The sequence below is a fragment of the Delphinapterus leucas genome, chromosome 3 (genome assembly GCF_059928025.1).
Source record: "Delphinapterus leucas isolate spDelLeu-1000000601 "Yukka" chromosome 3, BTC_Dleu_Yukka2, whole genome shotgun sequence".
NCBI classification, from domain to species: domain Eukaryota; kingdom Metazoa; phylum Chordata; class Mammalia; order Artiodactyla; family Monodontidae; genus Delphinapterus; species Delphinapterus leucas.
The window spans coordinates 44,510,411-44,527,248 of NC_143131.1; the positions used below are offsets into that span (position 1 = coordinate 44,510,411).

The 16,838-nt window shown below is 38.6% G+C and overlaps 1 protein-coding gene across 1 annotated transcript in view; it reads left to right on the plus strand.

Annotated features, from left to right (window-relative positions):
• DDX4 (DEAD-box helicase 4) overlaps positions 1–16,838 on the plus strand; it is an 86,025-nt gene that overhangs the window by 12,470 nt on the left and 56,717 nt on the right. The window contains exons 2-3 of the mRNA XM_089908864.1: positions 68–5,317; positions 14,162–14,222. Coding sequence (XP_089764990.1) covers positions 5,222–5,317; positions 14,162–14,222 — 157 coding nt within the window. The 5' untranslated portion in view covers positions 68–5,221. The remainder of the gene's footprint in view (positions 1–67; positions 5,318–14,161; positions 14,223–16,838) is intronic.

The following is a 16,838-nucleotide window of genomic DNA, read 5'->3' on the forward strand; positions in this document are numbered from 1 at the left end:
AGAGATACTCCAATATTGCAAAGGCCTAATTACTTCTATTAAAAATAACCATGTTTTGGTGGATCAGTCTTTTCACAGTGCACCCTTGGGGGACAAAGACCTTAAGCATCACAACTTGCAACCTGGAGATTTCATCTATCAGAAAAGATACATCCAGAAGAACTCTCTTCAACCTTGCTGGAAAGTACTCTATCAAGTACTCCAAACAACCCTTGTGCTTCCAGACTCCAAGGAATAGACTCTTGGATTCATGAGACACACCTAAAGAAAGCATCGAACCTTAACTGAAACTGCACATCATCTGGTGAGCTGAAAGTAAAGATTTTCCAGAATTGAAGCAGATGACATCTGATAAGACAGCTTTCCCAGGATATCTGGACCAGGTCTGTTGGAAGTTTGTCACCAAGCCTTTGATGATGGCATAATGCCTCAGGAGATCTCTGATGTCTATGATTTTGATAACAGGACTTTAGATAAAAAGTGCCTGAGAGTCCTCCTTCCTCCTCCTTGTTACTCAAATGTGACCTTAATAGGCTTCCAATCTGTGCACTTTCCCTCTGATGTGAGACACTATACCCAGGAATGGTCCTTCTTGACATTGAGGGACAAAAAGCCATTGAAACTAAAAACCCTGACTCTTGATAGCAGTGCTTTCAGAGAAAAATCCTGATCAAAAGGGGAAAATGTAAAAAATTAATAAACAGAAACCTCAATTAAATAGAGTTGGGAGACCAGAAGGGGGAGCTCTCACACCCTCTGGTGATAGAATCTAACAGGAAGAAGAAAGACTCCTTTCCTGGCAGGGACTCAGCCAATGAAAAGCCATGAGCTCTTTGTTTTATTTATGGTCTGTAGGTTTTCACACTGGACTGAAGCCTTTCCTTGAAGACAGATGGCCTCTTCTGTGGCTAAAGTCTCTTTAGAAAAGGTTATCCCTACCTGGGGAACTCCTCTAGAACTGTGAGGAACCCATCTTACTGGCCAGGTGCTTTGAAAAGTCCTTTTCCTCTCTATAAAAGTGTTCTCCTTCCTTTGCCATGCCGGGACTTGCATGTGGTTTGGCATGGTTGCAGACCCCAAATTGCAATTCTCTGCTAATCCTGAATAAACCCATCTTTGCTGGAGAAATATTTGGCAGTGTTTTTGTTTCAGGTCAACAGCAGTCTGTGTGCTAGCATGTGCACTGCTAATGGGTTTGTCATTGTTTCTATGCTTTTTCAGTGGGCAGAGTAAGGAAATCCTTTTTATTTTATGGAGATAATATATCATGAGTTCATAATGATATTTCCAATTCAAGTTTAAGAGTATAGGGCTATTTCTTAACCTCTGATTTCTATTTCAATCTCTTTTCTCTCACACTAAAAATCTTAATTCTTAAACAATATTAACTTAATTATGTACCAGTTTATTACCAACAATATGATTACAGAATTGGTTTATTTTTTGCAGTTCTTTTTGCCTTATGATATATCCCACTAGGGACATATGGTCAAATTACTGTATTTTAAATCACTTGAAATAACTCTTCTCTGTGTGGTTAAGCCACTAACTCTAAATACCCACTAAAAAGCCACTAAATAAATACACATTTATTTAAGTGTATTTGGTGTTTTGCTTTAAATTCTAAAATAGCTCTTTCAATTTAATTTAGTTTTATAGTTTTGCATAACAATCACATGGTTTCACAATCAAATCCACTCACTCAGAGACGTCTGGCACACATTCTTATCCTTTTCAACCTGTTCTGTCATCTCATAGGTAGTCTAATATTTGGCTTATCCTTCCATTTTTTAAAAATATAAACAGATACATCTCTTTATATATAAGCTAGCATACTTGACACCCTACTCTGTACCTGGCTTTTTTCCAATAATATATCCTAATGATCACTCCATAGCAATATACAGAGATAACCCTCTTTCCTTTGTACAGCTGCAGAATACTCTGAAGGGGAGCACCCCAAAATATGCCACTTTGGCATATTGATTGGTTTGAATTAAAGGTACTTGAGAAACAAGTACCTTTATTATATGGGATTTAGAGAATTTGGAGAAACTGTATATAAGCTTTCCAGGGAATTTTGAGACATGAATCTTAAGGTTTTAAGTTCCGTCAGCCATTGCCGTTCTTTTCACTAGAATGTCCCTTGATAGGTTAATTTTACCTATAGCATTTAGCATAGTACCTGGCATACAGTAGGTGCTTATTTAAAGCCTATTTAAGAGCTGAATGAATCCCTGCCTTTTCCCTATGTTGTGATTTAATACCATCACTAATTTAAGATCTGTTAGATGGAACCAGAAAATGGAATATACTGGCTTCACTTTCTTGGGACACACATTAAGGAGCACGTGTTTACTAAATTGTTTGTCCTTTTTCACTGTTTATGTTCAATTTTTGAATTTCATTATTTTCATCCATTGTTTATCCTTTCCTCAATATTGAACTTCAGTTCTCATCAGAATTCACTTTTTCTTAACCAGGGCTAGCTCTCAAAAATTATATACATTGAGTGTTTCATAAAGAACTATTTCATTGAAAGCAACAAAAATCTCTTCTCTCCAAGATTTAACAGCAGAGAATGTTTGCTAAATGTTTTTAAAAATATGCTCATTTTAGAAAATATCTCCAAACTTTCCATTCCTAAAATAAAAAATCTAGTTGGTTATCAATTTCATATTTTGCTCTTTTCACTTAATAAGTATTTTCCCGTGACATAAAAAATTTTGAAAGAATATTCTAAGTGAGTTAAAATACCTCAGAGGACCCTGTGTACAAATTCAGAGCACCAGAAAGAGTATTTGTGTCTCTCCCGCTTACGTATACAGTGATTGAAAGTGTCGGCTGCCCATACCTCAAGGGTATGATGTGAAAATTTTGTTTAAAAATAGAAATTGCAGGGGGTGTGGGTTCCATCCTTGGTCAGGGAGCTAAGATCCCACATGCCTCGTGGCTAAAAAACCAAAACATAAAACAGAAGCAATATTGTAATAAGTTCAATAAAGACTTTAAGAATGGTCCACATCAAAAAAAAGAAAAAAGATAATTCACCTTGAAAATAGTCTGACAAAGTTTGGTGCTAACTAAATAAATCCTGACATATTTTTTACGGAAGAGACAGACCAGTAATGGTGGTTCTAGAGCTGAAAAGTATGAAGCGTGCCCATAAGGTACCTCAACCTCTGTGCCTGAGTGTTGGACTGTGTTGGGACTTATATTTATGAAGTATTCGGGAATTTATTCAAAGATTCAGAGAACAGAAAGTGATGAAAATACAACCCAAAATGAAAATGACACTTTTCAAGTAGACCGTTGTTATGCCTTTTGGAGGGATGGGAAAATACGGAGGGATTTCCCTGACTTTTTGTGGGGCAGAACTAGAATATCTGATTGGTGAGAACATAAGTACCAAAATGACCTCGGTCACCCTTAAGTTTGGCCAGTAACTCTAGGGATATAAACAGGCCACAAATCCAAGCGCTGATGAACGACCTACACCAGCAGAGAATTTCCTTCTTCCTTCTGGATCAGAAAGCGTCTCCTTCCCAAAGAGTTGGACCCCCAACTCTGTAAGACAAGCTACTTTTTTTACAGTTTTCTGGGTATCAGCGTGACAGTCTCATCCCTGCCTTCACTGGGAGGAAAAGGAATGCAACCTCCACCGGCCTCAGCCGTACGTTGAAGCACTCGGGAATCCCCCGGATGTGAAGCAAGCGCCTCAGAAATAGGCCAACTGCCAGGGACTGCAATAGGCAAAAGGGGAGAGGACGCTTAAAGAAGTAGGTGAGAAGGCATTTTATTCCTCTAATTTTTTTTTTTTTGCGGTAGGCGGGCCTCTCACTGTTCTGGCCTTCTCCCGTTGCAGAGCACAGGCTCTAGACGCGCAGGCTCAGCGGCCATGGCTCACGCGCCCAGCTGCTTCGCGGCACGTGGGATCTTCGCGGACCGGGGCACGAACCTGTGTCCCCTAGCATTGGCCGACGGACTCTCAACCACTGCGCCACCAAGGAAACCCTGTTTTCAACTTTGACTTGCAGCTCTCGCATACGGAAATTCTATAGCCACTCCAGTTTGAGGACCCCCCCCAAGAATCTAGAGACAAGAGGCGCACGGCCAGCTCTCTACCCCAGGCCTAACGGACCACTCTGGGAGGAGCCTAATGGGTCCAGCCACTGCGGCCTAGAATGCCAACAAGTAGGGTAGGAGAGGCTGGAGATGGGGGCGGGACGGCGCGTCTGCCTGACCGCTGATTGGCTGAGGGCACTCGTTGCCTGGCGCCATTTGTTGTCGGAGGGGCGCATCTGACGCAGCCTGCGTCCTGCACGTGCAGCCGTTTAAGCGGCGTCAGCGCCTGCGAGAACTCTGGGAGAGCAAGCAGCGGAGAGGTGAGTGGGCCAGCGGCTTTTTCCCCCCTGTACGCGCCTCGTCCCGACCCTCTGGGCTTCCCAGTAGCTGGACTTTGGGCTGACTGAAGGACGGATGCGGTGGGGGGGGGTTTGAAGCCGTCCTTTGGCGTCATTCTGCTTTCTGCCGGAGGGTCCAAAAGCACCGTGGGTGCCCGAAGTCTGAGGTTGAGGCCTGCAGAGGAGGTGAAGGAGCCTTTTTGACCAGTCCCTGCTCGTCTTTTTCTCTCAATAGGGATGGTTGTAGTAACACTGTGTATAAGTCCTCCTTGGCGAAGCCAGTCCTTTGTTGGAGGTATTCGAGCCACCTAACCACTGCTTCCTTCCCTGCCAAACTTCGAGGCCTTGATCCCCGCCCCGCCCCCCCCCCCAAGAAACTAAGTCAAAAACCTCAAGCTAAACGGCTTACCTAGTTTTGAAGGGAGGCATGTGAAGGGAGAAACCTTGAGTAGTATCTGAAAAATGTCCCCTCCCTTTAATATACAATAAGATGTTTGAGGACCCTTCGATGGAGAAGATAAATTCTAACAACAGATTTTGGGAGAAAGCCTAAACATCAGTGGGGACATGGTGATTGCTAGAGTGATTAGGTAAGTGGTTCAACTGATTTTTAAAGAGAAAAAGGATGGACATAAATGCTGTCTCTAGGGAAGAAACAAAACTTAATTCCTTTTTTTGCAAAAACTTTTTGGGAGGATCAACACTTAGTTGAGTAGTTTGGAGGGGTATATGTGAAATGATGCGGGTTTATGCTTTTAAAGATACGATTCTGATCTCTCTGATTCTAATTGAGGCTAAATGTGCATGTTTGTATTTTTATGAAAATAGAACTGGAAGCCACCATGGGAGATGAAGATTGGGAAGCAGAAATAATCAAACCTCGTATGTCTTCCTATGTTCCTGTATTTGAGAAGGTAATAAAATTCAAAGTTTGCAGTTATTAAATGCTGCAGATTTTATCGAAGTTGAAAATCACTGTGGTGAGAAAGTTCTAAATTACAGTTTGTTGTGCTTATCTCGGTGTGATTGTTATTAACTATCTCATGGCGAATGATGAAGAGGCGCGCTAAGCCTCAAATAGAATAAAATAGTCTGAGGTAATTTGATAATTAAAAACTAAAATGTATATAATAATATTAACAATTTAATTTAAATCTCGATGATTTAGGACTTGTGGGTGAAAGCAAGCTTATGCTAATGTGGTTGAATGTCTCTGAGATACAGTCATATAGAAAACTGAAAAACTTTAATTTGATTTTGGTTGATGTTTTGAATTCTGAAAATTGGTTTCCTACAAGCAGGGCTCTCAAGATAAAAACATTAGGCTGATTCAGATGGTAACATCAGTTTGATCTTCAAATGTACAAATCAGCAGATCTTTTTTCTCAGTGGTGTTTGAAGAGTTACATTGGAATTCAGAAGAAGGGGTTATGGAGTGGGTTTTGGATTTCAGTTTTGACTTGAAAATTGACTTAATAAGGTGAACAGACTCTACTTTAGAAGATAGTGTATTTTAACGGGTTGCTTTTACATAAGTGTTACATACTTGAAAATGTCTCCAAAAGTTGATTTTTGTCCTTTTAGAATTTCCAGTTGGTGTTTATGTTAGTCAATTCTGACACTTTCTATTTCAAAGTGATGTCTTAGTGGAAATTCTTAATTTACCCCAAATCATAAGATAAGTAATTCTTTGTCTCAATTGGATTTGATCTGTATGTATATAAAGTTTATATTAAAATACCTAAGATGTTAATCTGAATTTATCATGTTTCTTGTTTTGGGACTTATTTTAGAAGTAACATCTTTTGTATGTTATCTTTTTACAGTCTTCCCATCATAAAAATATTGGAACACCATTGGGAAAAGAGGAGAAAAATCACCTAACAGTCTTGCTCACTAGCACAAATGCTCTGTTTTTAGTAAATTTTCTTCTATTTTTCCCAAACATGTTTTTATATAGATTGTAATGATAGTACATAATAATAATTTTTGATTTCAGCTTTTTCACTCTTCAGCATTAACTATTCCATATTACTAATTTCCTAAAAATAATTTCTAATGGTTGTATAATATTTCATGGACTAGAGCTACCATAACATAAATAATTTTCTGTTGGTGCGAATTTAAGATGTTGTTATCTTTCCACTGTAATATTGTCATGAATATCTACAGTTTATTCTTTGTTTTAATTTGGGAGTATTTTTTTCTAAAATGGAATTACTTGGTCGAAGAATATTTTATGGTTCTTTCTTTCCCTGGTTCTCAACAGATTTGTTCTAATACAAAGTTTAACTCACAGATACAGATGTTCTTCCACTTGGACTTGTCTAATTTTTATTTTTTCTTACTCTGAGATTTTGTCTTCACTAAGTATTCTTCAAACAGTATACTTACTGCACTGTAGCATGTTGTGCATGGTTATTGCAAAGGGTGTCTGAAATTGAGGATGGTCAACTGTCAGGCTTCCAGATTTACCTTTTGGAAATCTTTGTGCTATTCAGTAACATACTTTGTTTCTTGATATTGGTCATACTGAGTTGAATATTAATTTATGTTAACAGTTCTACCTTATGATTCTTAGTATCTATTTGTGTGGGGCCAGTTTGTAGTAAACTTTTTGCACTTGTCTGCAAACTTAACACCTGGTACTGGTTGAGCAATTAGTCATTTGGCCTACTTGACTTGAAGGAACATGGTGCAATCAGTGGCTCTGTTTGCCTGCCTTGGTGGAATAAGAAATGTAGAAACTAAGGACGAATACATGACGTTTTTATGTAGGAAAAATCTGAGGTCTTTTCTTCAGCCTATTTTTTTTTTTTTTTTTTTTTTTGCGGTACGTGGGCCTCTCCCTGTTGTGGCCTCTCCCGTTGTGGAGCACAGGCTCCGGACGCGCAGGCTCCGGACGCGCAGGCTCAGCGGCCATGGCTCACGGACCCGTGTCCCCTGCGTCGGCAGGCGGACTCTCAACCACTGCGCTACCAGGGAAGCCCCCAGCCTATTTTCTTTTAAAGGCACCATTTTGATTGGTTGTTCTAATTGAATTTCCATTTCAAGAGACAGCTGGGCTTCCCTTTTGTTCAATTTATATTGGCTCTGAGACCATCTTAGATTGGTAACAATATCTGTGATCAGCCTTTTCTTTTTTTTATTAATTTTTAAAAATTGGAGTATAGTTGATTTACAGTGTTGTGTTAGTTTCTGCTGTATAGCAAAGTGAGTCAGTTATACATATACACATATATCCACTCTTTTTTAGATTCTGTTCCCATATAGGTCATTACAGAGTATTGAGTAGAGTTCCCTATGCTATACACTAGGTCCTTATTATGTGATCAGCCTCTTCTGAATGCTTCTCAGGATCCTTACTTGGAGATTTAATATTGATACATGCTTATATAATTTTGAACTAACAGGCTACTATTCTGGTAGTTCTCAGAACTTCCCAATTCTAGTTTTTGAAGTGAGTGTACCACCTGAAGATAGAACAATAAAAGATGTGGGGTTGAGAGAAATTTGATAATGTTAACAGTTACAGCAGTCCAGAAAACCCAGTGGTTAGGCATTTGCACGTTGCATGCAAACTTGTTGGGATGAGTGGCGGAATGGATGAGTATGATGACTGTAACAGGATGCTGGGTTTGCTTGCTAGTTGTAATGTTTCTTGTTAGATGACCCTGGGAGTAAGTCTACACAGTGATCACTTCTGTCTGATCTTTTTGCCTTTTTTATGGCATATTTCAAAGGCAGATACTCTTGTGATTAAAGTGGAAACAGCTTGAGATAATTAGTCCATCCACAATTATTTTATTAAGCAGTAAAAGCAAAGTTTGTAATAATTGTTTAGATAAGAAAATAAAGTTCATGGCTTCTTTGTTCATGTTCATACTGCAGTTCTGAAGTAGCAGGGGAAAATGTGGTGGTTGGACATTGTTGGGTTGGCAGACCTAAGGAAGTTGATGTGCTGGAGCCTGAGGAAGATTTCCAGCAATTTCTGCTGCTAGTCATCAGTGAGATGTGGGAAGATACTGTGTCTCTTACTCAAGAGCACAGAAAATCATATATGTTGAATAGGAGCAAGTTGTGGGAGATACATAATATGTTCATCCAAATAAAAACCCAGGAAAGTGCTTTCACTCATCTCCCAAATCTAAATGACGGAGTCAAGGGCAGAGTGACAAAAAAGTATGAGAAGGCTGAGGAGAAGGCTAAAGAGATTGCAATGATGGTAGAAATGTTGGTCGAGTTAGTCCAGGGGATAGAGAAAAGTGAATCCTCTTGAAGGAGGATTGGCAGTTTATGACCAAAGGATTCCGATGAACTGCTGGAGATTGGCTGATGCCCATGAGAACCTAAAACCAGAGAGTCTTTCGTTTTCTTCCTTTTTTCTCTGTATATACTCTGTCCTCACAGTAGGTTTGTGGTACAGTCTGCAGTTGATAACATCGACGTGAGTTTTGATTGCTAAATGTTTTTGTTTGGGGAAATAACTTTTATTTGGAAAATGCTGTCACATGCAGAAATTAGGGCTTAGATTGTAAGCATTTGCAACAGACACATTTGTTCCTAGGCTTTGGTTATTGTTTCTATTTTGAGGTGATTTGCTCTTTCTTATGTGACATGATAGGTCATCTGGAACCTTAGGTCTGTGTGTGATACATGACACTCAGAGTTGGAGTTCTCTAGCTCTGGAGGTGCTGAAGGAGCTGCATTAATTCTAGAAGATGACTCCATGCAGCAATTGCTGGAGAAACTGAAGAAGGGACCAGACTTCAACTGGGAATGTGAATGGGGCTGATCTGGCTGGGACTGATGAATCAGAAGAAGGGATGGAGGATGGTATTGTCTGTATTTGGTGGCTTTAATTTCTGTTTTAGATCATAGGAGGAGAGATGTATTTTGTTCAAAATTTAAATTTTACATGGCATGCTCTCTGATGCAACCTATCTGGTCAGTTTATTTGGACAATGTAACTCAGCTTTATTTGACATGGAACCTAGAATAGGAGATGAGATCTTGGTATTCTGTACAAGTTGATTTAGTACTCTGATGCATTTCAGGGTATTCTGGGCATAAAATGGAGGATATTTGCAAAGGTCCTTAAAGGGCTGGGGAAGAAACACATGAACTGTCTGTATAGGTGACTGAATGGACAGGGAAGAGGCATCTTCAAGGTTCATAAGCTGTCCAGCTATAAGTTCGCTTGAGTAGCAGACCTGACAAGTAATTGAGATCAAAACCCTACCATGTTTTAAAAAAAACAACTTAACATGTTAATGGAAGTATTCATTTGTTTGGAAAGACAAAAGATCTAAAAAAAAAAAGTAAGATATTCCAGAATTGAAAATAATAAGAGTACGTATAAGGTAAAAAGAAATGTGTTCATCAAAATGCAAATAGATTATTTGTAGCTACCTGTGAGAACCCTTATGTTTAAAACATTTTGAAATTTCTCAGTTGGTTCATTTGAATGGATAAAGAGGTTATAAATATTTTATAGCTAAGTGTTCTAAAAATAAGGTAATGTCAAGACCTGAGACTCATTCAGCACATTTTTATTATTATTATTATTTTTTGGCTGCATTGGGTCATTGTTGCTTTGCTGGCTTTCTCTAGTTGCAGTGAGCAGGGGCTACTCTTCGTTGTGGTGCGGTGGCTTCTCTTGTTGCGAAGCACAGGCCCTAGGCGCACAGGCTTCAGTAGTTGTGGAGCACAGGCTCAGTAGTGTGGCACACAGGCTTAGTTGCTCCGTGGCATGTGGGATCTTCCCGGACCAGGGATCGAACCCATGTCCCCTTCATTGGCAGGCAGATTCTTAACCACTGCACTGCCAGGAAAGTCCCAGCACATTTTTATTTCAGCCATACTTGGTGCTGGAGAGAGTGGTGAACGTGATAGATAAGGGGCTCACTGTCATGGATGTTCTGTTTTACTGGGGGACACAGAAAAAGCACATTGAAAATCAAATACAGAGTGAAAAATATTATGAAAAAAATCAGGAAACTCTGTGTGTGTGTGTGTGTGTGTGTGTGTGTGTGTGAGAGAGAGAGAGAGAGAGAGAGAAAGGGAGAGAAAGAGAGGGAGAGAAAGAGAGAGAGAGAAAGAGAGAGAGAGAAAGAGAGAGATAGATAGATATTGGGATGGGGTAGATTTAGATTACTTGGAGAGGAAAAGCTTCCCTGAGACTATGACTCATGAGCTGGAGACCTGAAGGAGTCCCAGTAGGACATGATGTGTAAAGATCCAGAGAAGGGAACAAACTTGGGGTATCAGGGCAACAGGAGGAAGTACAATGTATTAGTTTCCTATGGCTGCTGTAACAAATTACCACAACCTAGGTGGCTTACAGTAACAGAAAAATTTCTCTTATAGTTCTGGAGGCCAGAAGTTAGAAATCATGGTGTCAGCAGTGCTGTCTTCCTTCTGTAGGCTCTAGGAGAGAATCCATGCCTCTTCCAGCTTCTGGTGGTTATGGGCAGTCCTTGGCTTGTGGCTGCCTCTCTTTCTGCTGTCTTCACAGGTCTTCTCTGTGTTTGTCTTAATACCCTTTGCCTCTCATAAGGACACTTGTGATGACATTTAGAGCCCACTGTGATAATCTGGGGTAATCTCCTCATTTCAGAATTTTTTTTTTTTTTAAAATTTTTGGCTGCGTTGGGTCTTCGTTGCTGCGTGTGGGCTTTCTGTAGTTGCAGCAAGCGGGGGCTACTCTTCAGTTGCAGTGTGCGGGCTTCTCATTGCAGTGGCTTCTCTTGTTGCAGAGTACGGGCTCTAGGGCACGTGGGCTCAGTAGTTGTGGCACACGGGCTTAGTTGTTCCACAGCATGTGGGATCTTCCCGGACCAGGGCACGAACCCATGTCCCCTGCATTGGCAGGCAGATTCTTAACCACTGCACTTCCAGGAAAGTCCCAGAATTCTTAATTATATCTGCTCGATCTCTTTTTTCCAAATAAGATAACATTTACACCTTTCAGGAATTAGGACAATATCATTGAGTGGCCATTATTCAATCTGCTATAGCAAGTATGGCTGAAGCACAGTGAGGTAAGACAAGATTGGTAGAAAATGAAATCCAAGAAGGAAAGAGAAAAGGAGAGGGAGAGGACCCTGGAGATAGTGGTGGACATAGAGCTGATAGGACTGGATGGGCTGGATATGGGGAATGAAAGAGAGTGATGCCAGGTTTTTAAATTTAAGCAACTAGATAGATGATGGTGCTCTTTACTGAAATGGGAAATATGTGGAAGATGAACAAATTTGGGAGGGGAAAAAAATCAAGAATTCTGAATTTGCTGTGTTCATTTTGAGATACCTAAGAAAACATGTAAGTAGGAATGCCAGTCAGTAGATAATATGAATTTGTTGCTTAGGAGAGGGATCAGAGCTATAGATACAAATTTGGGAATTACCTATATATTAATGGGATTTAAAGCTGTGAGATTGGGTAAAGTTAGATAGAGTAAAATAGACTGAGGGCTGTGCCATGAACTGTGGGGCACTCCAACTTTAAAGGAACGTTAGAGGAGGAGCTGGCAAAGGAGATTGAGGAGGGAGTGGCCAGTGGGGCAAGAGGAAAACCAGGGGAGTGTGTGTTCCTTAAGCCAGAGAAGAATGTTGGAAAGAGGAAGGAGAGTCTGTTGTTTCAAATGCTGCTGAGAGTTCTGGTAGGATGAAACATAAAAGTAGTAATTTTATTACATAATATCCTTATTATAAGCTTTTTCAGAGCAGAGGTGAGGATGGAGGCTAGACTAGAGTGGCTTGAAGGAAAAATGGAATGTGAGAAAGTGGAGGCAGCAACTGTAGACAAGATGTTTTGCCTACAAAGGAGCAGAGAAGTGATGCAATAGCTGGAAGGAAATATGAAGTTAATTTATTTTTAAGGTAATGAAAAAGGTTAAGGATTTTTTATGATGAAAGATGAATTCTGTTGAAAAAATTTTTTTTAAAAAATTTGCCTTGGAATGTATTTGGGACATTAAATTCCACAGTCTGAAGATTGTCTAATAATAGTAATTTTTCGATTCTTTGGTGCCAGAGTGTTTCATTACTTTTTTATCAGTTATATAATGCTGAAAGTGTTATAACACTTATAAAACCAGCACTTTTTTGGGCTCTATTCATCCAGTAATACTTTGGCCACTAGAAAAGAGAAAGAAGTCTTCAGGGTTTCAGTTTAAACAGGGAAAACTGGATTACTTTTCTTGTTTTAATGTCTATGGTAATCATAAATTGGAACTTTTTACTGTAGCCCAAGCCATTTCCAGGATTCTATTGTCTATTTTTAATAAGTCGGAAAAATAACTGGATGACTTTCGAGCTTTATAAAGGTAGTTTTTAAAGTCATTTAGTGTCTTTTGTGAAAGAAATTTTAGATAAAAGTGTTACCTGAAGAGACCTACCTTGGTACGCTCCCTCCAGCTTTGGGTTTATTTAAAGGAATTTATTTGAAAAAATATTGTGATTCTTCTAATGCAATCAGTTAATTAAAGTATCATCTGTAAATTTTAGGTCACTTTTCATTTTTAAATTATTGAATTCTGATTTTGATGTGCAAGAATTTCAGAGCTCTGTTCAAAAGTTTTGCCTTAAGTAGAGGAAGCTTGTTTGAGGGGAAATAAAGATTTAATGATGATAAGGACATCCTAGGAGTTGGAAGTGAGAAAAATGTTACTCATGTTGTCATTAACCCAGGAATACCCTGAGAAATGTTGGAAGGTTCCAAAATTAACTTGACATTTAGCTATGAATTTTCTGAGTCCAACAGTCGTTACACCATTGCAAGCATAATGCATATGTATTAATAGCGAATAAATTTTGAGACTGAAGTAGGGAAAATGGAACAGTCAGTATTTGGGAGCATTAAAGGCAATCTTGAACTATTTCTGTGACAAATTTGATTGAAATTAACCATGAATATTCTGACCTGTAGCTGGCATCCACCATTTCATTGGATTTTTAGTGCACCTGCGAGATACATCTGTAGATACACTGTTTTTAGTGCATAAGTGAGGTTTTCTTTACTTTAGAATTAATTCTTTTTTTAATAATGTGAGTACATTAGTTTCACTTCATATAAAAACAATTGAAGTTTAAAAATAAATTTCTGTAGTGCTTTACTGTAGAAATTGTTATCTGCCACTCTCCTTCTGTGCTCTACTTTATTCTGCACAGATTTGATGAGTATACTGTAAAATACTGAACTCTGTAACCTATATTGTGTGTTGGCAGGTATTGATTTATTCATGTATTACTTTGGTTATTATAGTTATATAATAATAGTATTTGATTATACTTTTCAAGTAGGGTGGCTAAAGTTTTATTTGAAGTTGGGTGTCAGCAAACTCCATAAAGGGCCAGGTAGTAAACATTTTAAACTTTGAAGGCCTTATGGTCTCTGTTGCGACTTTGCTATTGTAATGCAAAAGCAGCCATCGATATACCTAGATGAATTGAGGGTGGCTGTGTTCCAGTAAAACTTTATTTACAAAAACTGGTAGCCCACCAGATTTCTCTTGTGGCTGTAGTTTGCTGACCAGTGTTTTAAGTGATATATTAATACGCTATACGTACAATGTTAAAGTGGTGGTGTTTTAGAGTAATTAATAAAGGAACATGCAGTGACTCAGAAAATCTTACATTCTATAATTGTTTTGTTCTGAACAAAACCCAGTTGTTAAAATTTTGTAGTATTTGTGAGACAGATTACACATTTTTATTATTCAAAGTAGAAAACTAGCCTTTTCTTTTTTCTTACAGGATAGGTATTCTTCTGGAGCAAATGGAGACACTTTTAACAGGACTCTGGCTTCATTGTCAGGTATGTGTTAAGGCAAGAATGTAAAACCGTTTTTAGGTTAAGGGCTTCATCCAGTGGATGAGGAGCTGACTAGTAGATGTCTTGTAGAGGATGTTTTCTAAATTTTCTAGTGAGAATTCATTCTGGCTTGAATATTTTGGGTTGGGGGACATTTACAGCTAAAGGAAAGGAGACTGGAGAGAGTGTAGTGCTATAGAGTGTATCCTTTGATTTAGTAGGTTTGCTGTAAAACCTTTGCCCAACCTGGAAGTTGCATGTTTGGCTTTCAGGCTGCTTAGGGAACTGTCAGGGTTCCTGATATAAGGCAGTAGGAGATTGGACTCTGTAAGGTGTTGAAGCAGGTTGCAGTGGTGGTGACCTGTCAGGATAACTGTTTAAACCCAACTCATATCTAGATAATATGAGTTTCTTTGGGATCTGAAAACAAATTTAGGGGAGGTCCTAGGCAAATAAGAGAAACAAATCAAGATAAGGGAGCTGTTGTTTTCTCCTACCACTTATTTCCGTCTGGTTTGCCTACATATTTTATAAAGTTGATGTGGATGGGAAGATGGGTGGAAGTGGTAGGACCTGGGCTAGGAAGTTAAACTTATGGCAGTAGTGTTTCATTTTGTTGAAGTCCAAAGCAGGCTGAAATGCTAGTTCTACTGTTTTTCTTCAGTTTTTCTTATTGTGGTAAAATACACGTAACACAAAATTAACTGTATTAACCATTTTTAAGTGTACAGTTCAGTGACATTAAGGACATTCATATTGCTGTGCAGCCATCGCCACCATCTACCTCTGGAATTTTTTCATCTTCCCAAACTGAAACTTCATGCCCATTAAACAATAACTCGCCAGTCCTTCGTCTCCTCAGCTCTTGGCAATCACTGTTTACTTTCTATGAATTTGAGTTACTATGAATTTACTGTGAGTCTCTATGAATTTGAGTAACTACTACTTTTAAGTCTTACTCTGATGCAAGAGAGGGCCTGGTGACACCAGGTAGTTTCATTTCTCTCATCAAAAATTAGTGGATGAGGTAAAACATTTTATAGTCTAGGAAGCTACTGGCTCACTGAAGCCTGTCCCAAAGTGAAAAAACCTGTGGAGAGGTAGTTTCTAAAATGTGAAGGGGAGTTCGAGAATCAGAGTTCATTGGGTTAAAGCAAATTTAATTCCCATGTTCACCTTAATTTCAGAGTAATTCTCTCTCTCTCTTTTTTTTAGAGTAATTCTCTTGGTAGAAGGAAGTTGAGTTTAGAAGAAATGCTTTTGCTATTAACAAGATGCATTTGTCTTTTGTAAACATTTAAATGCAGCGGTTTAATATAGAATATTCAGATTCTCAGAAGTTTATGAAATTTATGCCTGCTGAAACCCCAGCAGCAGGCTAACCACATGCATGTGTGTGTACTTGAAGTATTCAGAAAAGAAAATTGGGTAAAAGTAATCTATACTTCTTAACACATCTATATGCATAGATCATTGCATAATCAGGAGAAACCTTGTTCTGTGAGGTGTCAAAGATAATTTTTGTAAGGGAATGAAAGTTTGGGTCTATAGTATATTAAGGTATAACGTGACTTTGTAGTGAAATCATCAGTAAACTAGATTGAAATAGCCACCAACTGAAACCCTGGACTGTTCTTAGCATTAGATCTTGAATGTTCAGGCTAATGATATAAAATCAAATAATGAAAAATATAGATTGCCTGCTCACCTTCTGGATAACAAATACTTTGGTAGCTCTTTTTTAAGTAAAATATTTTTTTCATGAAAATAGATTTCCTTATTACAGAAATACATACTAGGCCAATGAATGCTATACTAAGTTAATACCTACATACTCTTATTGCAAAAAAAAATAGTGGAAAAACTTAAATATAGTTGTGAAAAGAAAGAAAATGAAGTGAAATCTTGGCTCTCAGGTTTAACCACGAGTGTCTGTTGACAGTCTTTCAACTCTGATTGTTTAGATTTCTGCATGAATCAACCAACTATGGATGAAAAATACTTGGAAAAAAATTCCAGAAAGTTCCCAAAAGCAAAACTTGAATTTGCCCTCCACTGGCAACTATTTATATAGCATTTACATTGTATTTGGTATTATATGTAATCTAGAGATCATTTAAAGTATGTGGAGGATGTTAGGTTATATGCAAAGATGACACCATTTTATATGAGGGACCTGTGCGCCCAGGGATTTTGGTATCCTTGGGGGTAGGGGGTGGGTGGAGGGGATTAGGTGGTGGGTCCTGGATCCAACCCTCCTCCGATACCAATATTTAGCTCCCCCCCTTTCCCCTATATACTCCACTCATACTTCTTCCCTTTGCACTCTCCTAATAGTTACCACACTTTTTGCATAAAAACCTATACTCAGTTTTTGTATCATGGCTGTGTATATATCATTCATACGTGAACCATGTAATATATTATGGTTGCATTTCCTTTATGATTCAATCTTCTGTTTTGTTTTTACTAGAGTTAATCATTACCTTGTTTACTTGTTCTGTGTTTCTATTGCTAATTTACTTCAAAACCCTCTGCCAGAAGCACAGCTATTTATTCATATCTATTTATGTTCATAGTTTTTAACACATCTTTCTAAGCATGGATATGCATCAGACT